The 26,627-nt window shown below is 40.0% G+C and overlaps 2 protein-coding genes and 1 long non-coding RNA gene across 7 annotated transcripts in view; 1 reads left to right on the top strand and 2 right to left on the bottom strand.

Moving 5' to 3' along the window:
- LOC131103399 (medium-chain acyl-CoA ligase ACSF2, mitochondrial-like) lies at positions 1-23,131 on the top strand. Its single transcript, XM_058049672.1, has 16 exons — positions 1-267; positions 3,975-4,170; positions 4,245-4,373; positions 6,181-6,234; positions 6,296-6,414; positions 7,950-8,112; positions 8,190-8,285; positions 8,601-8,752; positions 11,419-11,510; positions 11,584-11,660; positions 11,772-11,879; positions 11,951-12,102; positions 18,960-19,101; positions 19,199-19,309; positions 22,569-22,637; positions 22,697-23,131. The coding sequence occupies exons 1-16, from the start codon at positions 146-148 to the stop codon at positions 22,751-22,753; spliced, it is 1,839 nt and encodes a 612-aa protein (XP_057905655.1). The 5' UTR covers positions 1-145; the 3' UTR covers positions 22,754-23,131.
- Positions 1,794-17,479, bottom strand: LOC131103409 (uncharacterized). Of its 2 annotated transcripts, none has more exons than XR_009119604.1 (4): positions 17,287-17,479; positions 4,229-4,391; positions 3,972-4,125; positions 1,794-1,924 (listed from the first exon to the last, which is right to left on the bottom strand). It is a non-coding gene; the product is annotated as an uncharacterized LOC131103409 (long non-coding RNA). The 2 variants fall into 2 exon arrangements; XR_009119605.1 differs by lacking the exon at positions 17,287-17,479 and adding an exon at positions 15,406-15,545.
- Positions 22,854-26,627, bottom strand: part of ndel1b (nudE neurodevelopment protein 1-like 1b) — a 23,862-nt gene continuing 20,088 nt past the window's right edge. For 3 of the 4 annotated variants that reach the window (XM_058049679.1, XM_058049677.1, XM_058049675.1), the window contains 5 exons: positions 24,599-24,735; positions 24,369-24,536; positions 24,203-24,294; positions 24,016-24,131; positions 22,854-23,910 (listed from right to left, as the gene is read on the bottom strand). In XM_058049679.1, coding sequence (XP_057905662.1) covers positions 23,823-23,910; positions 24,016-24,131; positions 24,203-24,294; positions 24,369-24,536; positions 24,599-24,735 — 601 coding nt within the window. In that variant the 3' untranslated portion in view covers positions 22,854-23,822. The remainder of the gene's footprint in view (positions 23,911-24,015; positions 24,132-24,202; positions 24,295-24,368; positions 24,537-24,598; positions 24,736-26,627) is intronic. The other variant, XM_058049678.1, reaches the window with a different exon arrangement.

Here is a 26,627-nt window from a genome sequence, read left to right on the forward strand (position 1 = left end):
TGAGACAGGGGTCACTTTGTCGCTGTTAAGCAGTTAACGATTACACACTGGAGCAACAAAGAAAAGACAAGCTGCAATTTTCTTGCTGGGGCTGTCAATCAGCCCGGACATTTTAGAAGTGTTTTCACTTCATTTTGACTTTGTAATGTCAGCGCTCATTTCTTTGTTATGGTTGCGGCCATGTTGTCAAAGTCTCAGATGTGTGGATGGACTTAAAAACAGCACAATGTGGCGGACATGCAGTGCAAGCTGGCTTCAGCTGTGTCGGTAAGTTGGTCCACATAAAAGTTTGTATGTGTGTGTATTTCTCAAATTTCTCTACAGACCTTCACAAGCTGCAATATATTTCTATGTTGGTTTTGACTTTCAAAAGGTCTAAGGCAGGGGTGTCAACCACATGCCATGGAGGGCCGAGACATTACAGGTTTTTTTTCCAACCAGTTTCTCCAGCAGGTGATTTAATTGACACCTCAAACCAAAGGAGGGTTAATCATTAAAATCACCTGCTTCAGTGACTGGCTGGAAAGAAAACCTGTAGTGTCTCAGCCCTCTGTGGCATGAGTTTGACACCCCTGGTCTAAGGGAAGGATACAAAAAGCGAGCTGAGAGATTTCAGCTGTCAGGTTCTCGAGGAACATAGTGAGGAAATGGAAGACCACAGGCACAGTTCTAGTTAAGGCCTCGTGCGGCAGGCCAAGAAAAACTTCAGATAAACAGAGGTGAAAGATGGTGAAAATAGTTCACCTCCAAAGACCTACAACATGATCTTTGGACAGATGGTAATGCTGTGCATCGTTCAATTACTCAGGGCCTTTGCACAGGGGGATGCTGAAAAGGAAACTCATGGGGAAGAAGTCTTTTCTGGGCACATGTTGCTTGAGGTATGCACAATGAAATTTGGACAAGCCAGCTTCATTTTGGAATAATATGCTGTGGACTTAACTAAAATTGAGTTATTTGGCCATACCAAATGGCGATATGCATGGCTGATGAAGAACACAGTATTCTAAATCACAAACACTTGCTACCCACAGTAAAATTTGGTGGTGGTTCCATCATGCCGTGGGGCTGTGTGGCCAGTGCAGGTACTGGAAATCTTCAAGTTGAAGATGGCATGAATTCCAGTCAGTATCAGCAGATTCTTGCTAAAAATGCTCAAGAATCAGTTTCGCCGGGGCTGGATACTTCCAACAACACATGAGGAATGGTCACAAATACCTTCAACCAGAACCCTCATTGGATGCTATAGGAAGCATTTATTTCTGCAAAAGGAGGACAATTTTTTGATGCAATGCGATTAATGTGCACTCCTCCTGTTTGACCCTCAGCCCCCACAGTAGTTTGATTGAAGCACGGTAACTCTGTAGCCACAAGCTGAAACAAATATTGAGCAGAAATTGAGAAGAAGAAGAGTATTTAGATTGGTAAAGTTAGCTTCAACGCCCTGGCAGATGGCTCTTGTAGTGAGACCAAATTATTTGTATCAACTGTCGCTGTGTTTGATGAATCATGGATGGCCTGCCAGAGACTGGAGCAGTGCAGGTATTGTTTTTATTGTCATATGCAGTGCTACCGTGGCTAAGAGTGGCCCAACTAACTAGTGTTTTTTTTTACATTTTTACAGCTCTCTGCTGAGTTTTGCATTGAAAAGCTAAAGCTAAATTGGAGTTACAGCTGCTATTGACGGGCTGTCAATGTGATGACCGTGGTTGAAGTCCACTGTTGTGCTTACTGATTTAGCATCGAACTACCACAATGATGCACATGAGCACTCAAAGTCATCAAAAATTACCTTATGCATTCCCACATAGTATCATCATTCGGGAGCAAGTATGAGGTGAAAGAAAAATGGGGAAAATACATCCAAATCCATCCATACAGCCATCTTTGCATCGGAGAACGGTGCATCGGTGCGTTCAATGACCTTCGAAAAAGTAGGACAAATCGCATTAAACATTAAAAAACTGTGGAAACATGGAGTATTGGAATAAAATAATATTATATGTAATATAAAGATTATTTTCTATGTATGTGTTTTAAAAGATAAATGAAATGACATTACAGTTACTATGGTACTGATTATGTCTTTGTATGGTTATATCATCTCGTACTTTGGTGCGTGACAAAAAATGAAAATAAAAAATAAAAGTCAAACTATATTAGAAAAGCAGGAAGTGAACAAATGTAACAGTTACTGATTGTAAAAGTACCGATGGAGGGATAAGATTTAATACGCTTTGCTTCTTCCTACTCCTTTTGGACATGTGGAACTGTGAACTGATTATGTGATGCACTCAATTGTAATCCGATGCATGTTCAAATGAAATATTACCATTACATTAGATTTGCAATTTGGATGAAATGTTTTATGACTCTCGCCCTATTTTTTTCATTTCATGAAGGAAAGGTGCATTGAGGCAATTCTTTAATAATAATCCTTTCTGAATGTTGGGATTTTGGGCTTTTTACTCACAAACATTTAGAATTTAAAACCAGTATCATAAATAAATCTTATTATCATAAATAAATCTTATTTTGAGCCGACACAAATAAACAAAAACATGTTAGTGTGAACAGGTCACACTAACTTTTGTATTTGTTGAACGTTTGTGGGCGAGTTTAAGAGCATTAAGAGAATTAAGAAAATATGCTAATAATATAGAAAAATATTAATACAAAAATATGCTTGCTGACTGTATTTGTTAAAATAATGGGCCAAAGTTCCCAAATTGATATCCCTTTACATGATATTTTATGTAATTATCATTGTAGTTGCACATCTAATCGTTTACCACAAAGAGATTTTGCCTACTTATTATAGATAAAAACTTATTTCCATCTGCGATTAAATGTGATTGTGAGTTAACTTTAGACAAAATGTGATTAATCACAATCAAATATTTTAATAGATTGTCAGCCCCATTTCTCATCTATCACTGTGTTCGTCTGCTATATGATATATGTATTTAACTGAAATGCCTGATCCCAAAATGAGTGATTTATAAATGAAAATGTTGGAAGTTATCAGGTGTGACCAAACCTTTCCACACCTGTATTTCTTACTGTATTTTTTGTAGATAGCTATCTCGTCACTTCACGGTGCGAACATCACACCATCGCCCTATAATGGTTTTCCAAAAATGTATCAATAAATTATTGCTGTTTTGTGGTTGAATACAGCCAAATATAATATGCATATTAAGCACATTATATGTATCCTCGGCCTAAATTAAGCATTTTTAAGCATAAAAATGGCAAAATTAACTACTATTAAATACAAATACAGTTGTAGGTATTAATGAACGTTGATGGTGGTATGCTTAGGATCATTGTTCATTGCAAAGACCAGTTCGTGACCACGTTTCAACTTCCTGGTGAATGGCTTGAGATGCTATGTTGGAGCGTTTGGTCCGGGCAGCGAGACTCGATATACAGGGACAGCTGATAGCAAGTTTCTTATCAAGTTGTTCTTTTGTGTAAAAATAGCAGTACATTTTTTCACAAAAAATATAAGTCCAAACTAAAATTTCAAACTTCTGGTTTCAATTGTAGCTGTAACTTTCCATAGATATATTATGTGTATATCTTGGATATCTTGTTAAACTTTCTTTTTTTTTACTTTTTGTATACTTTCTTTCTTTTACTTAACTATTGCACTGAAAAGAGAAGCTTTCCAATCTCATTGTACATCTTTTATAAAGGCCATTCCATTCCATACATCATGATGTTTTTTTTTTAGTTTTATGATTTGATTAGAATGTCCTTGCAGGGACAAGTGTGTTATCACCTTTCACAGTGCACAGTTATACTGTGACGTCTCTCGTTACACCAATAAACATGACCTGATCTGCTTAAATTCCATTAGCATTCCAGTTTATAGAAATTGGAGTTGGAAAATATGCAGAAATATGACATAAATACTGACTTGCCTAATAATTGTGCTCACATGTAGGTTTTATTTAATGCATTACCAGGCGACTCCATGTGGACAGTCCTCCATGTCGACCCTCTCTGACCAGTAGCTATGTCCACGGCACCTCCACCATCTCCCTACTCAACCAGACAGTGGGACAGAGCCTGGAAGATGCTGCGCAGCGCTGGCCTGACCGTGAGGCCTTGGTCTTCCTGCAGAATGGTGTTAGGAAAACGTTTGCACAGTTTCAGCAGGATGTAGGAAAACTTGGACTGTGTCAAATTCAAAGATGATGTCGTCATAGAGCTAACTTACTATGATGTCTGTGCAGGTTAACAAGGTGGCGGCAGGTCTTCTGGCACTGGGCCTGCAGAGAGGGGACCGTCTAGGTATTTGGGGACCCAATACATATGAATGGGTCCTCTTCCAGTTTGCTTCAGCCAAGGCGGGAATCATACAGGTCAGCTGACTTTTGGTCCTGGTGAAACAGGGCAAGTGCATGGAACCTGTTGAATATTACCGAATGTAAGGTAACTTTAGACCCATGAAGTTACTCAGTTTGCTTAGCATGCACAAATGTTTGCTTAGACAAAATAACTGGCAAAATGTGACATTTTTTTAAACATAAAATTATCATCATTGGAAATATGCAAGATTTAAAATGCATTCATAGGCATACTGTACACATAAATCAGTAAATATTTTATGCTCATAAACAGTCATTATTACTGTTATTAATTTATTACCATTACATTAGGTACACCATCTCCAAGAAGCCTCCCATTAAATTCTGCTGAGATTATAAATTAAGCGTGTGTGTGTGTGTGTGTGTGTGTATGGTTGTGTGAGTGGTGTGAAAAAGTATTTGCTCACTTGCTGATTTCTTATTTTTGTCATACTTAAATGTTTCGTATTATCAAAACACATTTACATATACATACATATATAGTCAATGACAAAAAAACTGAACACAAAAGCTGTTTTTAAATTGAACTTTTGATTATTAAGGGAGAAAAAAATACAAACCTATATGGCCCTGTGTGAAAACGTGAATGCCCCTACAACTAATAACTCATTGGGCCACCCTTAGCAGCAACAACAGTGTCCCACTCATCTTTGGTTTAAACTCAGACACGTACCATTTTTGTCATAATAATTACAATGCCAGCATTACTTGCATGCTTAGTATTTTAGCTATTGACATTTGAAACTTGAATTTTGTGTTAAAATATGACACATTGATGTTGATCCACCACCGTGCCGTCACACTTAAATGTTCGACATTGTCAAACAAATATAAAACCTACATGGCCGTGTGTGATTTCCAAGAAGAAAACCACTGCTGAACAAAACGAACATTAAGGCTTGTCTCAATTTTGCCAGAAAACATCTTGAATGGCTGAAGAAAAACAAAAAGAAGAGTTTGAAGTGACCTAGTCAAAGTCCTGACTTAATCTCATTGAGATGCTGTGGCATGACCTTGTTACATGTGATGTTCTCCAACAACACAGCTAAATTAGCTGCATTGTCAGTAGCAGGATAACACGACCATAACAGACTCAGAGACTGAGCAATACTCAAACTGAGAGTCACACAACTCAGCCCAATGGATGGCAGACTTACAAGCAGAGCAGAGTGACCTCCCAGAAATCATAACAATGGCAAATCCAAGCAAAAGTGTCCAAGATGAAGAGCTGAACAGCACCATGCATGGCCAGACATGATTCATGCCGACTGGCTGCAGAATAATAATCGGAGACCCACCCAGAATAGTTAACCAAAGTTCAGATGTAAGCAACATCAAACTACTGACCAATAACCTTCCTCAGCACCACATGGGAGCTGCTATCAAGCATTATAGTAGCCAATGTAAAGTATATATACATCATAGGCATATGGATCACTAAATGAGCAGAGCGCAGACAGGTATTGGCAGTAACACCAGTGGAGTCAAACACTAGCTGCTGGTTGTCAGGGCAATCAGCCAAGACTGTAAGACCAGAAGCACCAACATGTGCACTGATTACAAAAAACCTACGACTCAATGCCACATACATGGATATTGGAGTGCCTGGAACTGCACAACATCAAAAGGACAAGAACTCAATGAGGAGTTCATCTCTACCTCGTCACATGGATGACCTCAAGCTGTATGCCAAGAACGAGTGACACTGACTGGCTTCACAAAGATTTACCGCAATGACATAAAATTACATAAAATAAATGTACTTTATACAAGTTATGATGCTGTGACCTGATTCTGACAGGTGTCTTTGAACCCAGCCTATCAACTGAAAGAAGTGGAGTTCACTCTTAAAAAGGTTTGTTTTCAACATTCTTTTGTATTATTTTCATTATGAAATAACCTGATGCTTACTGTAGGTCCAGTGTAAAGCTGTGGTGTGTCCCAGCTATTTTAAGACCCAAAGGTTCTGTGACATGCTGCGGGAGCTCTGCCCAGAAATTGACATGTCACAAGCAGAGGCCATCAAGAGCTCCAGGTACAAGATTATTTTTATTATTTTATTATTATTATTAAAGTGTTCATGTCACACATTAATCTTGTTATTTTTGCAGTGAAAAGTACCAATTAATAATTTTTGTGTTAGATGTGTGCGTCAAATTACATATTTATTCTTTTTTACACTGTTCATAAAGTCTTCCTTGGGAGACTGGAGATTGAAGAAGTGACGTGGCCTCGAGAACCCACAGCTACACAGAGAATATATTACTTATACAGTAAACCTCGGATATATCGGACTCGGATATATCGGAAATTCGCTCACAACGGACAGATAAAAAAGAACCGATTTTTCTGTAATGCATTTCCAATAAAAATTCATTGCATATATTGGATTTTTTATAACGGATTTCGCCCATTTCAGACTAAATCTCCAGTCCCGTTCCAATGCATTTCCATTAAATTTCCCTCGCATATATCGGATGGCCGCATCGTTATGCTAATCTTGTTGATGTCACTGGCTATTGTCTTTCTCCTGGCTCCAGATTTAGGACAAATATAAAAGTGAGTGACGTCAATAATACTAGCACAGCAGTGAATGAGATCTTAACCTCACTATTGGAAATAACGTAAGCCTGACGGGCGTAACACGGCCTAGCTTAATTAACAATTTGTTATGCTCAGAGTCCAATAAAGTTAAATTCTCATTACCTTACGTCTCTTTTCATTGCCCAGTCCAGGTACATTGGAAACATAGTCAAAGAAGTGCCTTTTCATAACGGATAAAATCCGATTTACGCATATACCGGATATAAATCCGATATATGCGTAAAACGGACATTTTCCGGTATACGCATATAACGGATTTCGCTTATATCGGACAAAACCAGTGGGAACAATTGAATCCGATATATACGAGGTTTACTGTACATTGTTGTGGTGCATTTGTTGTTGATGTTCGGTTATTATTATTATATTTTAGATGGAGTAAGCCTGTTCTCATTTCCAAAAGATGTCATGTGCTGCATCAGATTTTTCTGTATCGCATTTCAGCAGATTTAGAGGGCAGTTATTTTGATACGAAACTGTTCCTCAGATAAAAGAAAGTTTGGGACTGCATGTGTATTACTGGAGGGTGCTTTTCCATTTTTCTTCAACCCAGGCCGTGGAAAAAAAATTATTTTACTAGATATATTCTACAAATCTTTGAATAATGCCAAATTTCTGGGCGAGCTAGCTTGCTCTTATTCTGCCAGATACAAGATGAGTGAGCGGCCACTCATCCCAGGCTATGCATAGAGCTGCCAGTATCAATCTCTGCCAGTCCAATAACATACCTGTTGTGTCCCATTTTGTATGTGTTATACAGTATCATACTCATCACAACACAACATGAGTGAATGGTATTATTGTGTTATATTTGTGAATATTTCACTTTCTTCGCTTTGTTTTGTTACTTCTTGATGTGATCAACCATTATACAAAACCCTTTTATTAAGTGAGTACTTTCATTTTGTTATTGTTTTTTGAGACATTTGTTTGATGTGCTATTATTTTTGTAATAATGACATAAAGGCTACCTGACCTCCGCATGGTGATTGTGACGGACAGCCGTCAGCCAGGCATGCTGCACGTGGATGACGTCTTCCAAGCGGCAGAGAGTCATCACTACGGACAGCTGATGGAGCTCCACAGCAAGATATCATGCGATGAAGCCATTAACATTCAGTTCACCTCTGTAACATGACCCTGCTTCCTTGTCATGCTTCTTGTGTCACCCCATTTGGCATGCACTTACTTGTTCCCTCCTTTCAGGGCACCACCGGCAATCCAAAGGGAGTCACGCTATCCCATCACAACATTGTCAATAATGCCTACTTCCTTGGGCTTAGAGCGGGTTACAACTGGAGAGTAAGGCTGCATTCACACACTTTTTTCACCCAGTTTGGCACTCTTGTCTAGACGAAACATATATTTTAAAAAATACTCTGTGTGCACATTGGTACTACATGACTACTACAATATGCAGTCTGCTGTCTTGATCTTATTTTATATTCTGCTTTATAGTTCCCATTTTCAGACGACACCAAATGAATCGTATGAGCAGAGCTGTTTAATCAAACATGCGTGTCACAACAAGTGTGAAAGCAATCTCAGTTAAAATTTGGTTTACATGTTTCAATGCAAGTATTATATGTGAGCCCTGTTGACATTATTTCCCATCAGCCTCGTGTGAAGGTGTGTTTGCCGGTGCCATTGTACCATTGCTTTGGGTCTGTGTTGGGAGGAATGTGCATGGCTTTGCATGGAATCACACTGGTCTTTCCTTCCACTGCCTATGACAGCCAGGCCAACCTGGAGGCCATTCACAATGAAAGGTAGCTCCACCACACATCTGTTCACACCCACTAAATTTAGACCGATAAACAGTGATGCACACCAGGTAGCTCTTGATTTGACAAGAGCCTAAAATGAGCCATGAGGCAACTTAATCGGAAATTGCAGGAGATCACGTTTTGGCACACCAGGAAAAAGTGCACACCTGAATTAAATAGGCAACAGAAAATTACAGTGTGAAACAAGTCAAAGTGGGAACAAACAGAAAGGAACAACAAAGGAAGTGGCTACAAAATCAGGAAACAGGAAACATGGAAACAGGAACTAAGGCATAGAAGGAAACTAAACAAGCGGTCACGGGGGCAACTTTCACATCATGACACATGGTGCCATCTTCGAAACACCACTAAAATCATCACACAGCAACTCAGCACTCAAAAGGTAGGTGAGAAATACAGGTATACAAGTACCAATACGAGTTTAGAATAAAAAAAACATCAACTATTTAAAGGATTTCCATGCATTTATTCCCAGCAAAGCATTTCATTGAACGTGGCTGCCAGGGTGCGGCAATAATTCATTTGGCTGCTTCTGTCCACCTTACCTACCTTTTCAGTGTTAGGTTACTCGATGATTTTGTGTTTTTTCTAAAATAACACTGTGAGTCCGACTGTTATGATGTTGTGTGATTTCCTTGTGTGACAAGCTCGTCGTTCCCTTCTAGCTAGTGATTGACAACTGCTAAAGAAAGTGCAACTGTTTCCTCAGGGATTCAATCAGTAATAGTTGAAAACAGAATCTGAAACCCAGTTGACATGAAGGGTAGTATATTTACAAAGCAAAATACGGATGCAATGAAGTAGAGCCTCCTCCCTGAACTTGTGAGGAGCAGTCAGCCAGCTTTGAGGCGAGCAGTCTGTGTCTCTCTGTCTCTCTGTCCCTGCCCCCAACTGCTAAACATTAATTACTCATTACATTCGCTGATCCAGGCATGCACTGCGGCCTCACGAAGACACGCAGCTTTCTGATATGTTTTCATTGTCCCCAAATACAAATATTTTAAAAAGTATTGGTTTGAATTCATTATTGTTCTGTTCTGAATACGTATTCGGGTTTGGCTCCACCCCTAATATACATACACACACATACACACACACACACACAGGTATGAAAAAGTTTGGGCCCCACTGATCATTTTCAAGATTTACCTTTATAAACCACTGGTTGTTGGGATCAGCGATTTCAGTTAAATATCATATAGCAGAAAAACACAGTGATAGATGAGAAGTGAAATGAAGTTTATCGGATTTACAGAAAGCATGCAATAATTATTGAAACAAAAGTAAGCAGGTGCATAAATTTGGTCACCCCCCCAAAAAATAAAATGACATCAATATTTAGTAGATTCTCCTCCTTTTGCAGAAATAAATGCTTCCTATAGCTTCAAATGAGGGTCTGGATTCTGGTTGAAGGTATTTTTGACCATTCCTTTTTGACCAAAACTGATCTGATTTGGGGACTGAGATGGGAATTCCAGAACGTTGTACTTGTTCCTCTGCATGATTCCCTTAGTCAGGCAAGTCCTATTTAAGTGATTTCTTGATTGAGAACATGTGTGGCAGTAATCAGGCCACACCAAGGTGTAGCAAGAGAAAGTCAGGTGTGATACCATAGTTATGTTAGAGGGCGGCACTTTTCACACAGGGCCATGTGAGTTTGGATTTTTTTTTATGCCTGTGGATATTCTCATTCATCCAGGTCATTGTATTCTCTGGCCACTTTTATCTATTAGCAGTGCATTTTTGCAGAGGAGTCTCTTGCAGATTGTATTGTTTATGCCACTATATTTTACCTTCCCTGAACATGGTTTAGCAAATAATCAACTCAAGTGGACTGTCGTGGCGAGCACAAACATGGGCTTCAAAGTCCATGAATTTACAAACTTTGCTCAGATTGAGGGACGGGTGGTTAGCATGTTGGCCACACAGTCAGGAGACCTGGGTTCAAATCTCCCCTTGGGCATCTTCTGTGTGGAGTTTGCATGTTCTCCCAGGGTGGGTCGCTCCGGTTCCCTCCCACATTCCAAAAACATGCATGTTACGTTTATTGGAGTCTATAAATTGTTCATAGGTATGGACTTGAATGGTTGTTTGTCTATATGTGTTCTGCGATGTGCCCTGGTGATCAGTCCAGTGTATCCTGCCTCTCAGCTGGAATAGAAGTCAGCTGGGATATGCTCCACGACCCTAAGCGGTATAGAAAATTGATGGATGCTCACATTGACGTTACAGATGCTGGTTTAATTTAAATTCAGCAATTCACCAATGTTGCTTGTCACAATTTTGTGACTGGCGCTTAAAGAGCTAACAATAATAAACATTATTGTTTGCATCATATACACAAAACAACAACGTGGGCCATAGACCTGTCATTTGTCTGATTTTTTTGTGTATCATTTTGTTTTTGCCTGACAGAACAGCCAAAAATTCAAATAACAAAAAAGTTGAAACGCGTCTGAACAAAGAATTTTGCAAATATGAATATATACTAGTAGTATAGTATCCTGATACTCCGTAAGGAAAAAGCTGAAAGAAAACAAACAAATAGTTTGACACGTTTTCGGTTTTATGCCAACCTTAACACCTTGAAACATTTCAAAATTACTGTGCATCAGCATATATACTAATTTAAAATGTATTCCTTCAAGGTGCAATTTCATCTACGGCACTCCAACCATGTACACAGACATGGTCAGCCGGCAAGATCTACAAAAGTATGATTTTTCATCAGTGGAAGCTGGTAAGAAAAATGTGAGAACGGCAACTGTAATAAATACCGAATCGACTGATTTACTTATTATGTTGTGCATTAGGCATCATGGCAGCTTCCCCATGTCCCCCAGAGCTTCTTGCAAAAGTGAGAGCAAACATGAACATGAAAGAGCTTATGGTGGGTACACTGAGTGAACACTTCATGAGCACAATCTAACGACACCCAAATCAACTTCTACTGGATACCATGAGATGTGTGTATGTATACTATGCATCATGTGTTGATCAGATAGGTTATGGCACAACTGAGAACAGCCCTGTCACATTTCTGGGATTCCCACTTGACAATGACGAGCTGAAATTGCACACTGTTGGCTGCGTCATGCACCATGTTGAGGTATTTTTTTTTCTGGTGTTTCCTATCAAATTAAGTTCATGTCAATTTATAGTGGACTTGTGTCACAACAGGCTAAAGTGGTGGATGTCAACACTAATGAGACAGTACCTCTGGGGAGCACAGGTGAGCTGCTAATCCGAGGCAGCTGTGTGATGCATGGATACTGGGATGAGCATGAGAAAACCCAAGAGGTCATCTCCCAAGACCGCTGGTACAGGACTGGGTGAGTTGCTCTTCATATAATTATACTGTATATGTCCAAGGCCGCTGCATGGTGGTTGAGTGTTTAGCGCACAGACCTCACAGCTAGGAGACCTGAGTTCAATTCCACCCTCTGCCATCACTGTGTGGAGTTTGCATGTTCTCCCTGTGCATACGTGGGTTTTCTCCGGGGGATACGGTTTCCCACATTCCAAAAACATGCTAGTTTAATTGGCGACTCCAAACTGTCCATAGGTATGAATGTGAGTGGGAATGGTTGTTTGTCTATATGTGCCCTGTGATTGGCTGGCGGCCAGTTCAGGATGTACCCTGCCTCTCGACTAAAGAAAATTAGGGCAAGTAGGGCAAATTTGGGCAAGTAAATCCAATCAGTGATATTCCTGTCGGGCAAGTGCACTTTGGCATGCCATACTGCAAAGAGTTTTTTTTTAAAGCGGTTCTTGTTGGGTGTTGGTAAAACACGGACTGCGTAATTCCGGTGGTAATTTGCAAACCAATCCTTGCAAATCTTGAAATGGACCAATCAGAATCATTTATTTAGGCCGCGGTCCGCAATCCACAGTCCACGTTTTACCCACACCCGTTCTTGTTCGTGATCAACCAATCAGCGATCTTTTGAATAGGAATCTATCATGGCGTCCCTGCCAACATGGTCTAATTCTTCAACAACTTCTGAAGGAAAACACCAAAAATTGATGAAACAGTGCCTCCTAAACAAGTATTTTATTAGCGGCAGCTAATCAAATGATGGCACAGGTGAGTGAATCACATTGCTGTGACAATTTGAGGTGGTCACAATGAAACACCACCGATTAGATCCAATACCAAGTGCTGATTTTGCACAAGCTACAAAATCTAGCAGTTCCATTTCTCTGTGTATTTTTCTCACCTTTGCTTCACAAATTATTGTTTGACCATTGAGCATTTTTTCTGGATTAAAAACACTTTACTAGTACACAAATGTGTCTATTCAATAATGTTTCATTGTGGTGCACAACTTATAAATATCACTGCTTACTACGACTACGATGTGTAAGGTAGTATGGCATGCCATGTTAACATACGTTTCAGACATTCCTCCAAATACAATGCATCAGTACTATTATCTAATGAATTATCAGCATATTCAGGTAAGTTCGGGCAAGTAGTTCTCACCTTAAGGATTCCCCAAGGACAAGTAATAACATTGTTTTTAATGTAGAGCCCTGAACAGGTTGGACAAATTCATTAATAAGAATAAATTACTATCAGAAAGTCAAAGGGCCGAAAATTGACATAATAGGGCAGCTTTGAGATTGTATCTGCGAGCACATACATAGACATCCACCACTTCTTTATAAGTACTCTCTTGCTATTCCAGAGCTTTATACAGAACAGATGCCCTTCCAGCACAAAGAAACTTCAGTTTCACGTACTACGTTTCATCTTGTATTTCTTCTTCTTGAGTCTTGGCCCACATAATATTAAAATTACATAGAATAATAATATTTTGTTGTTCAGTTTACAAAAATTGCAACAACCGGTTTCCATGAATTACAGTAAAAGTTGTTAGCTACTGTGGGTTAGTGGTTACTTACACGAGTGCCAATCACTGCCATCCACTCTTCACCAGAGCTCCATGAGTACAAGCAACCTGATCAACCTGACTCTCCTCTGGTACACCGAAAAACACTTTAAATCAACAGATGCATATGGTTGTGTCGCTCAAAGTAATACAGTCGACCATTATTTATAGCAATTAATTGGTTTCAGACCTGACCGCGATTAATTAATTTGCACGTTATGATTCAATGTTAATAAATTGAATATTTTCATATGGTAGACCAGTGTTTTCAACCTTTTTGGAGCTACGGCATGTTTTTTACATTGCAAAAATCTGGCAGCACACCACTAACAAAAAAACAAATTTATACAGAACATTAAAGTTTTTATCTATAGTAATAATAGGGTAAAGCTCTTTCTAGTAAACGATTTGATGTGCAACTACAACGATAATTACATCAGATTATTATGTAAATTATATCAATTTCGGAACTCGGAGTGTTATTTAAAACAATACAGTCTGCAAGTATATTTTTGTATTATTAGTATATTAGCTCTTAAACCCCCCACAAATGTTCAGCAAATACAAAATGTGAGCAAGTGAGACGTCTCACACTGACAACAAACATTTTTTTTTATTACAGTGTCAGCTCAAAATAAGATTTGTTTATTTATGATACTGGTTTTAAATTCTAAATGTTTGTGAATAAAAAAGCCTATTTAGGAACATTCAGAAAGGATTGCCACAATGCAATACAAATGAAAATACCTAGGGCAAAAAACATAGGGCGAGAGTCAAACTGGGCAAACTCAATAATAATTTAATTTCTCTTTTAATATAAATACACATTAATCATTATATTACAGTAAATATTATTTTATTACAATACAGTAACTATTACTTACAAATCCCCCAGCTTATGAATGTTTAATGTGAGCTATGATTTGTCCTACTTTTGTGACGGTCATTGGACGCACCGCTGCACAGAGGGATGTTTGGATATATTTTACCCGTTTTTCTTTAACTTTCTACCTCCCACCAAATGCTGAAACTATGTATGTGGGAATGCATAAAGGTAAGATTTGATGACTCTGCGTGCTAATGTGCATCATTGTGGTAGTTCGATGCTAAATCGTTAATGCTAGCACAACACTGGACTTCAGCCACGGTCATCACATTGACAGTCCGTCAATAGCAGGTGTAACTCCAATTTAGCTGGCAGTTCAATGCAAAAATCAGCAGAGAGATGTAAAAATGTGAAAGACACTGGTTAGTTGGCCCACTCTTATGCCAACGTACCACTGTATATGACAATAAAAACTATACCTGCACTGCTCCAGTCTCTGGCAGGCCATGTGATAGTCAAACACAGCAACAGTAGATACAAATAACTTTGGTCTTGCTACAAGAGCCATCTGACAGGGCTTTGAAGCCAACTTTCCCAAGGTATGCCAGTGTAACCCCACTTTGGTGCCTGTCCTTTTAAGACAGTGACAATATCTCACTTAGATCTGGGGCTATCTAGTATCTGGGTTTAGGAGGAACTTGGCTGGTGTCTGCTTACTGTAACTATTGAAATAAATAATGCATACATAAACAACCTTGCCAGTTTGAAGTAGATTAATTTAAATGATTTGGCCTATTAAAAAAAAACTACCGGTCCCAAACGGATGAACACAACATTAAAGTTCGGTACACAAATAGATTATGACCATAAAATCCCCACATAAATAAAATTAGTGCACTCATACAATGTCCTACCACGCTTTTTTCCCACAGTAGAATTAATCCAGGAGATGACTGGCGGAGTGAAGCTGAAGCATGGATGGGTAATGGAGATGAGGCGATCGATGGAGTAGGCGGATGTGGTGGTCGATGGATGATGCAATCCACAAAACAGCGACAATTACTACCCAAAGTTTCATAAGTCTTCAAATCAGAATCATAAATTACCATTGGGATCTTCTTTTGCACAACAGCTGCTCTATGAATCTTATTTCAAGTGTACCATATTACAAAAGAAATGCATTTTACAATGAAACTATTTACCATTAACACTGAACATGAATTCAGCATTAGTCATTCATTCATTCATTTTCTACCGCTTATCCTCACAAGGATCAAGGGGGTGTCTTCTATAAACAAACAACCACTCACACTCACATTCATACCTATGGACAATATGGAGTAGCCAATTAACCTGAGTCCCCTGATGTCCCCCACATTCCAAAAACATGTTAGGTTAATCCAGGGGTCAGCAACGGCGCCTCAAGTTTAACTTCATTACAATATTAATAAATTATGTTCATTGCTTTGATGAAATTAAAGAAATGCAACGAAGAAATCAGATTTTTTTATGTCATTTTTAGTTTGAGGATTCGAAAAAAAAACAACAACAAAATGGAACATGCATAATGTGCCCCTGATATGGGCAACAAACAGAGTGCAATAAAACGCAGCCTAGATTTATAAAAATAAAACAGCAGCCTTTCGAAAAGGTAAAGTGTATAAAATCAAATTAATACAGTTTAAGTTTGATTTCTGTGCAAATGCCAAGCAAGTCGGTGCAAGGGTAAAACAAAGGGTAAAAGCTGTCCTCTTCTCTTTTGACACACAACCAACGTAGCTATCCTCGTGTTAACTTGTCAGGTAGGTAGATAGGTAGGTAGATAGATGTATAAAGTATCTACCTAACCAACGTAGCTATCCTCGTGTTAACTTGTCAGTGTTATTCAGCTCTGAACCATAGTAAGGGCGACCTGACTTCAGCAGAGAAGGAAAATACTCGTTGCTTCCAACCAACTTTATTTTAACATTCCAGCCCTGAGGCATTTCACATTGGACGAACTTCCTGGTTCAAAGGTCATGCAAGTTCACCCTACATAGCTGTCCAAGGTAAATGCCTGTAACACTCGGACCAAGCAACAAAACACAATAATATCCCTACGTGTCATTCCAAATATATACTGGCGAAAATCAGAAATCACTTTATAAAAACAGCTTGTTACTAAATATGTGCCTATGACAGGATTGTGTTCTTACCCGTTTAATGTGACTTCTGTTTTCGGACATGACTCGTCAGCTTCTCAACATCGGGCATGTAAGATGAATGCAATGAATGCCAATGATTCGGTCCAAGAAACGTTTCATCCTCTGTTCACTTCAGTTATTTTTCTCTTTTTCCCTTTGAGATCCATGGCCCATCACACAGCATTAATATTTAAGTATTTCTTACAAACAATGAAATGTATCTTTGGTTTTTGTCTCACAAATGCACAGTGCACTTTAATGTAACTACTATAACTACACTAGTTTTTATAATGACAGTTTTAACAAATATTAACGGTAGAAAATTAATGAATGAATGAAGGATCCATACAGGAGAATCTCAACATAACTTAATCTACTTGTTGCATTAAATGGGCCTGAGAGCCAAAGTTCGCCAAAACATCATATTACAACAGACTCAAGTGCAACCGCACAAAAGAAAGAACAACACCTTCACATGGGCAAAAACAGTTCCATCATCTGCAGTTATCCCAGCTGTTTTTTTTTAATAAAGCAAGAGGCTATCCTTACAGCTAATCAACAGGTGCTTTATGCTAATGTGGCTAACACTGGATATCACAGTAATGGACTCACCGGGATAGATTGTCTGTACCAATACAGTAGGTGGTTCAGCTTGACGTTGTGGCTTTCTGATCAAATTCTGAAAATTTATGATAGTTTCCAGCACAAAATCCAATGGTTATCTGACTCTTAAGCTCTCTTATACTTGGGAACCTTGACAGGTCTGCGCAGAGCACTTCCAAGCTGAGCACTAAAGGAGGAGACAAAGATCTTAGCTAGAGTAAGATGATCACGCTGCACTTTTTTGTGTGCTTTTAACAGCCGTTTACAGATATTCGGCACATTTAAAGACACAGTAACACAATATTAAAGTAGGGATGAAATGTCCCTGCTTTGTGCAGCACTTTTCACTTGCAAACAATTTAGAGCAATCAGACCTCTCATTTGTCAGAAACATTTTAAGTTCCTCTCACAGCCATACACACGGGTCAGAACCTTACCGCGCAACAACCATTGGACCTCCGTATGGAGCAATAAGGCTTTATGCTTCGCTTCCATTTCCTCACATAGAGATGCGAATATATGTCTTTTGAGGGGTTGTGTCTTTACAAAGTTCACTGTGCACAACCTCGTCCAGCACAGGAAAAAAAAAACAATAGTGGGTGTCCTGAAATGTTTTTACATCAAGTGTCACAAAAAACAGACAATCAGTGAAGAAACAGTCACGTTGCATTTTAGGTTAATACCAACTTAAATCGAATTGGAGGCTGTCGAATTGGAAGCTAATGTCAGCATCGTTATTGGGGGTATGATTCATAAGTCCCCCTTTCCTCTCATGCACAATTTTTTGCCTTGAATCTTAACGTGATTGTTTGGGTTTTTTTTTTTTTATCACGGTGCATACTTTAAAACATGCTTGTTTCAAGTGCCATAGCGTTAGCTTCTAAACATGGTCGTAGGTAGCATCTAATTAGCTGTTAGCTGGTGCAGCAGAACTCTAAAAATCATGTTTCTTCATCTGTCTTGGGCATGTAGACACTATTCTTCCTCACTGAAGTGTGCACTACACACACAAAGCTATTCTGTCCTGGCCACTTGGTTCCCACATTATAGCCAATATGGCAAAAAGTCCAAGTTAATAGCAATAGCAATAGCTAATAGCAATGTCTGTGAAAGGAAAAAGATGGTGATTCAGACACAAGTCTGTGCCATTTGTTTTTTTAGTTATACTTTCTTGACGCTAGTATTCTTGCCTAACTCAAATTTTATATATTTGCGCTGCATATTCATCATTCGTCATCTGCACATGTAAGCACTGTTGAACATATAAGCAGGCAGTACCACACAGTGAAGGGAGAAGGAATAAGGAGTGGAAATAACGCTGGGCAGTTGTGAGATGTGACTTTTTCGTGGAAAACAGCTTTGTGATTCAAATGTACTACTCTTTTGAACACATATCGAGAAGCAAAACTCTTTATTTTTGTGTTGCCACTGGAACTATTTTCATGACCGCCAAAACCCATCCAGAACTCAACTCATGTGATGAAGTGTGGGATAAAATGCAGTACACTGCTGGTGGGGATGGCATACAACTTTGTGTCAAAAAAACAAACCCAAAAAAACCCAACAACTGTCCCTTTAATATTGAAGTGGAAAGTTGCTTGGCTCTGGCTTGTATGTTATGTCCTCATACAGGACCACCTGTTTCATAACAGTATACGTGATACAGTTATACTTGTATTTAGTGACATCGCCAGTCTGACTGCGCTGGGATACTGCCGTATTGAGGGACGCATAAAGGACATGATCATCCGAGGAGGAGAGAACATCTACCCTGCAGAGATAGAGAATTTTCTCCTCTCTCACCCCAAAGTGCAGGATGTGCAGGTTAGGACATTTTTACCACTGGAAGGCAGCAGAGAAACATTGTTTAGCGTTTGTTATGAATTAAAAAAACAGGATGCTGTGTGTTTCTTTCTTGAAGGTGGTTGGAGTGAAAGATGAGAGGCTCGCAGAGCAAGTGTGTGCAGCCATCAGACTAAAGGAAGGGCAAACATCGACTGCAGAGGAGATAAGAGCATTCTGCAAAGGCCAAGTGAGTGCACAGGTGGATAATGTATATTGCTGCATATTTGCAGCTTGCGTTTGCTATCCCACGTATTTGCGTATTTCTTCTCAAAATACATTTTTAAATCCATGTAATAAAATGTGATCCAATTATGCACTCTCTCTTCAAATATTTTCAAAGAAAGCCCATGTAATTCACTCCAAGTTGATAACAATTTATAATAAAAAATAATAATAGCATAGTATCGCATGTACAGCATCATAGGGCCATTTGCCTGAAAGGGGTACAGAGAGGATGCCGACATTTTGTGGGGCATAACACACAGATTACTGTGATTTGCAGCTTTAACCAAATAACAATATACTGCAAAAACACTGAATAAGGAGGCGAAACAATACTGAATAGTTAATTTTTGGTCTGTTGTGTATAGAAAGTAAAAAACATAACTAAATATTCTCTGCCTTGACACACAAGGGTGTCACAGGCAACTGCCTAGGGCCCCAAGGTTTCCACTAAAAGCTGATTAAATTTTTTTTTTGTCATCTATTTGAAGTGGCTGCATGGCGGCGTGTGGTTAGCACGCAGGCCTCACAGCTAGGAGACCGGAGTTCAATTCCACCCTTGTGGACCCTCTGTGTGGAGTTTGCATGTTCTCCCCCGAACTCCGGTTCCTCCCACTTTCCAAAAACATGTTAGGTTAATTGGCGACTCCAAATTGTCCATAGGTATGAATGTGAGTGTGAATGGTTGTTCGTCTATATGTGCCCTGTGATTGGCTGGCGACCAGCCCTTGGTGAACCCCGCCTCATGCCCGATATACTCAATAGGTTTGCGGGTATGCCGGAGCCTATCCCAGCTGTCCTCAGTAGGTGGGGTACACCCTGGACTGGACGATAGCCAATCACAGGGCACATATATACAAACCACACACACATTCACACCTATGGACAATTTGGAGTCACCAATTAACCTAACATGTTTTTGGAATGTGGGAGGAAACCGGTGTACCCGGAGAAAACCCACGCATGGGAAGAACATGCAAACTCCACACAGAGATGCCTGAGCAATCGAACCCAGGTCTCCAAGCTTTGTTGCCTCCGTGATAACCACTTATACACCATGCAGCCCTGTATCATCAGTACAATTTATTGGTTTAAGTTGGATTAATTTCCCGTGGCACACCTGATGAGCTTTAATGGCACAGTGGGTGGGAATCACTATATTACTGATCAATTAATTTCCCATGTATTAGGATTGATTTAATGTAGGGATGTTCCGATCAGGATTTTGTGCTGCCGATACAGACCCTGATAATCCATGAGTGAAATCACCCAATACTAATAATGATCACAAAAATGTGTAAATGTTGCACTACTGGCTATATTAGAGGTCACCATGGATTTTTCTTATGAGAGTTACTTTTACAAATTGAAAATGGCCGTTTTTGAAACATTTATTTTCATAGCTTATTTCAAGCCAAAAACAAAGCCAGAACATGAACAAAATGCTAGTATCCGAAACTCATCTTTTGTATTTCACAATGCATTTATTTTTAGTCTTCTTACATTATTCATTGAAAACCTGAATGAAAAGCAAGTTTATGCACCTCTACTGGGTCCCTCCAGCCACATCCGCTGGCTTCTGAAGCGCATGTGTCCCGAGAGGTGATACAATATCTACTATGTGATAGTGTTCACAACTCCTGTTTCAAATGCTCACTCGTCATGCGTCACACTTGTTGCATGATACGCATCAGTCCAACGCAAGCCTCGCACACAATGGAAGTTCCTCCTGCACTAAAAGTGCTACATAGTGTCTGCATGCTCCCAAATCCTTCCTGAGGTGGTACTCATCCCCCAAATTTTGCCCACACTTGCAAGTACAGCGGGTTGGGACTTGTCTTGGGCTTGATAGGCTCTGCCTGATGGATGATCACATCGTGAGACTCAAACTCACCACACCCTGCCGAGTGTTCTGCCCCAAATGCTGCACCAATCTAAAGCTTTTCAAAAGCCTCACCCTGGTGAGACATCTTTGAGGCATGTTTTGCAGAATCAGAATCGCCTTTATTGTCATTGTATTGAATACAACGAAATTTGAGTGCAACTCCACGGTGCATTTTGTAGAAAATAAAAATAAAAATATGGGAAGAATATAAATAAAACAAGGAATAATAATATACATTTAAAATTGGCAGGTGTTGTTGAGAATAAATGTAAATATATGTACATCAAAAACAATAACCTATACAGTATCAACATGTAGAATTGCAGTAACCAAAATGTGGAATTGCAGTAAACAAAAGGTAGTATTGCACATATTGTAGCTGACTTTGAGGCACGTTTTGCAGGGCGCAAACTTAGCACTCTCACAAAGACTGGAAGTCCCACACACACGCTTGTTCTGAATACTGTAGTGGGAGCGGAGCTGATCGGTGGAAGGGATCGGCATTTTAAAGTATCGGCCAATGTCGATAGTCCTTTTTCACTGATATTGTACGATACCGATTGGTGGCCCATCGATGGGAGCACTCCTAACTTTGTGGAACCTTGTTGAAGCTTGTTTTTTGAAAATGTATGCCAAAATCTTTCCCCGGTTCGCATACATTTTCTGGGATGCACTATGGCATGCTAGATAGTCGTGTTATGTCCAACAGTCTTCCTAATGTATTTTTAACACAGGCATCTTTAGCTTGGTTACTGGAACCAGAAGTCCGTCATCAGCAGTTGATTTGACTCTCAAAAATGTTTTTAATAGTTTTATAATAGCTTTACAAGCATAAAACAATAATAATCCATGTGAATGACAAATTAGAGATATATGACCATTACGTTACTTTCACCTTCATTTAAGACGTGACTCTTCTGAAAGACTGTGGCAACGAGATCAACACCTTCCTTGTGAATTCATTATATACTATTATAATACTATTTTCCACCTTCTTTATTAGAATGGTGCCCCTTCATTGCACCTTTCTTTGACTCCATTTTGTGTGAAGTGAGGTGAGGAATACAATTGAACTCAAAAAATAACTCATGGCAAAACAGGAAGGTGGTGTTGGGAGGTATCGCTCTCGCTGCCACACCTGGTCTTTCGGAACAGTCAATAGTGAAGGAGCACATCTTCAATGAAGGTAAAAGGAACCGTCAATGTTCATGAATCCCTTTCATTCATCATGTTTCTATAGGTTGCTGTTTCTGAATGTAAAACTATAATTGTAACAAATGGATAGACTGTATTTTGCCTTTACAAGAAGACTAATGGTTAGGTGTTTCTATGCTTATAGATTTCCCACTTCAAAGTTCCTCACTACGTGATCTTTGTGGACAGCTACCCCGTGACTGCATCTGGAAAGGTAAGACAAGAGCCATTGAATCCAGGCGCATACATGGCTGCTATTTTTTTTTTTCCTAGGTCAAGAAGAACGTATTGAAGGTGAACATGGAAAACCAACTAGGCCTTGAAGCTTGAGGTGATACCTTTGACATGGAAAAGTCCTCAAGGCAGTGGAATCATGGATGGATAAAGTCACCTTTTGATTCCTCACATTAGAAGCACAAGTCATGGCGTAAACACTGTTAATCTCAATGTTTATTTAATGTCAAGATCATTCCACAATGGCTTTAAGCACTGTGCATCACTGTTTAAACACATGCCATACAAACTTTGGAATAAATAAAAAGACCTTCATGTCCAAAAGGTGGCTAAACAACCAGCCTTGCAAGCATTGTACAGTACACACTGAGCATAGGAACACATTATAATAAAACAGGCTTTGTGCCAAAGAACACTTTGTAGCATTAAATAACTATGAAACAATTTGTCATGGTAAAAATGGAAAATTGGCAACAGGAACCCGTGAGGAGCTTTTGAGCTCTGAAATGAAACCTGGTCAACATTTGGTTCAATGTGTTCCCTCGCTGCTTGACTGAAATGTATAGTAGCAAAAATGCACTGTTGAATTTAAAGAGCCAGCTGCAACTTTAAAAATGAGGTACCATAAATATATTAAAAATGATATTTAATGCATTTCAAAAAATGAGCACTTCACACACACTACACTTGAATGATCAACATTCACTTCAGTCAAGTGTGGGTCGGGCCAAGCGCCCCTGGCACACATTCCACACACTCCGTGAGCACCCATGCAACAGAATACTGCATTATAAAACAACTGTTGACATCAGTTAGTACACGTGAACACATCCCTTTTGAAAAAATATCATACATTCTAGATGGGAATAACTAGTTGAACTGTGTAAAGAAAGTGAAGAAGTGAGGTCAAATGGGACCTTTTGTCATGGTGTGTGTATGTATGGGGTGGGAGATTGGGGGTGCCGTCCCAAGGGGTGACACGTTGCCGATGTCATTCAGACATGGTGCAGTGTAAAAAGAGCTGCATTCTGCAAAAGCGTTTATGTGCGAGAGAAAGAATGCACAAATGACAAGTGTGCCTTGTTGAGCCTCTCTTGTGCGAACTCCCCTCACTCACACACACACACCCTCAGTGGCATGTGTCCTGTTATATCCCATCATCACCTCACATACTCAGCAGGCTTGGTGGACAAATGGTTCTGGAAGCTGTCATGGAGGTCAAAACACTGGGGTCCAGTCCATGACGAGTGCTGCTGTAGAAAACATGACAGTGACCACATACACAATTAGTGATCTGTGTGCCTTTGGGTCTGTGTGTGTATGTCAGTGCATCTGGAAGTATACAAATGCAGACTCACTTTTTGTCAAAGTAGGTGCTGTGCTTGATGAGAGCGGGATTGCCCATGGCAAGGTTTTGCCTTGCCGCCTGGTCCTTAGCAAAGCTCCTGCATGCGGCCAGTTTGGATTCCAAAGCCTAACAACAGCCTCATTTAGACCCAGTTGTAACATTTGTGTCCATTGTATCTTTGGCCAAAAAAGACATACCCCAACTTTTCTCAGCAGATCACCAACAATGTTAAGAGCTGAGATTCTGCCTGAAGGTGTGAGGGATGAGTTGCCGCAGCCGTTGGTCAATGCTGAGAACACACAGCAGCACATGCTCACATAAAAAATGCACTTTTTGCTGTAATTAAATAGATGTAAAGCTGACCTTTTGGACCAACAAAGGGATGTTCCATGCTTTTTCCCACCGGCGTGGCTGGCAATGAGAGAGACGCCTGCACGGCCGAGTCTGCCTTGTCAATGTCTAACGTGGGTGAGCTGGGCGCTGACATCCTGTCTGTGGTCCTCTCTCTTACCGCTAGCTCCTGCCTGAGGTCTGTGGAGGATAACAAGATAAAGTCATGACGCTTTTGCCAAGTTGAGTCCTTGAGTGCATACCCCGCGCTTCATCTTTGAGTCGCTGCACAGACACCAACAGGGACTCCTTCTCATCCAGCTCGCTCTCCAAGAAGGCATTTCTCTCAATGGCTTGGTTTAAACGGCTCTCAAAGTCCTCAAGTGACACAATTGTTGCCCTGCACAGGAACATGGTAGTGTGGTGTCAGTTCTGCATCAGACCCAGTTGATGGCACTGTTATGCATTTTTTGTAACATTTACTGTATTTTATATTCAACAGCAGTTGACATTCAGTTGTAAAAAACACAATGCAGCTTTTAACTTATAATAACAGCCATTTTTATATTTACAGTATATATATATCATTATATATATATCATATACCATGATTTTAATAAAACAAATAATCTGATATAGAACTGGGTGATATGGACTTATATCACTGTATTTTTAGCATGTATCACAATATGAAAATATTAAATTAAAATTCATCAGTCTTGTACATAAAGCTACAACCCTTAGGCCATATGATGAAATACACTTGTCTGAAATTGTAAAGCACATGTATTTATTGGGGGGGGGGGGGGGGGGGGGGCAACGGTGCTTGAGTGGTTAGCATGTTGGCCACATAGTCAGGAGATTGGGAAGACCTGGGTTCAAATCTCTGTGTAGAGTTTGCCTGTTCTCCCCCTGCGTGCGTGGGTTTTCTCTGGGTACTCCGGTTTCCTCCCACATTGCAAAAACATGCTAGGTTAATTGGTGACTCCAAATTGTCCATAGGTATGAAGGTGAATAGTTTGTCTAAATGTGCCCTGCCATTGGCTGGCGACCAGTCCAGGGTGTACCCTGCCTCTTGCCCAAAAACAGCGAGGATAGGCCCCAGCACACCCCCACAACCCTCGTGAGGATAAGCGGCATAGATGTATTTATTGGTAAAAAAGTGGCTTTTCCTAATGGGATATCTTCCTCTACACACAATGCTACTATATCTTCAACAAACTGAAATGCCTGTGTTTGCGATTACGGAAGATGTAGTCACCCATGCAATTCCCACTGCACTTATGACACTCTTGTTTTGTTTACGCAGACGTGGAGGACAGTCACGGAAGTGTGTTCAGTGTGTGTGGAGAATGTGTATTTGTGGCAAAGACGAGCTACATTCTCCCAGAACTTCCACATCGTCACCGGCACTTTAAAAACTTCCTTACATTAAAGCCATAGAATACAATGTGGTGAAAATATATGCATCGAGTCAAGCACACAAAACCACACAAGCTAATAATCACTGCTGGGTTCCACTCACGCTCTGCTGTTTCATCAGATCCGTCAACAGTTTATTCACCTTCTCTCTTCTCCACTGTCAATGAAAGTTCTCTTCACAATTGTCAGCATGGAGACTCACATAGTGGCAATGAAGGTTATATTCCTTCAGCACTGCAACATGCTATGAATGAACGAACATGCAGCTTTCCCATTTCTATTAGAACACTTGGCACTCTGTGTCCATTTTCTCTTTTTTGACAGAGATTGGGATAATGAGGGTGCCAAAGCACGTCATGTTAAATGTGGAAGCTGTAATAGATGACGCAGGGAAAACATCAGGTGGCTGGCTGCACTTTACTTGCTCTGCACCGATACAAACAACTTGCTTGCTTAACACAATCCTTATAAAGTCGTCTTGCGGGCCAGATTAAGCTCATCTGCGGGCCTGAACTGGCCCACGTGCCATAGGTTTCACATCCCTGATCTAGTCCATCCTCACCTCTTCCATCACTGTGTGGTATACTGGGGCCACTGCCAGGGACGGGCACAGAGTGCAGCCAATTGTGTGTGCTGCTGAAAAGGTGATCGGCTGCAGTTTCCCATCTCTCCTGGACCTGTTTGCCTCCAGGACCCGGAGACGTGCAAATCAGATCACAGCTGACCCCTCTCACCCTGTACACAGTCCATTTGTCCCCCTCCCCTCAGGAAACGCTCTATCAGAGTAAAACCTCCAGCCCCAAAACAGCTTCTTCCCATCTGCCATCAGAACACCCACTGCCATTATTCCATACTGTACGTACATACATA

This window comes from Doryrhamphus excisus, chromosome 15 (genome assembly GCF_030265055.1).
Source record: "Doryrhamphus excisus isolate RoL2022-K1 chromosome 15, RoL_Dexc_1.0, whole genome shotgun sequence".
Taxonomy (NCBI): Eukaryota; Metazoa; Chordata; class Actinopteri; order Syngnathiformes; family Syngnathidae; genus Doryrhamphus; species Doryrhamphus excisus.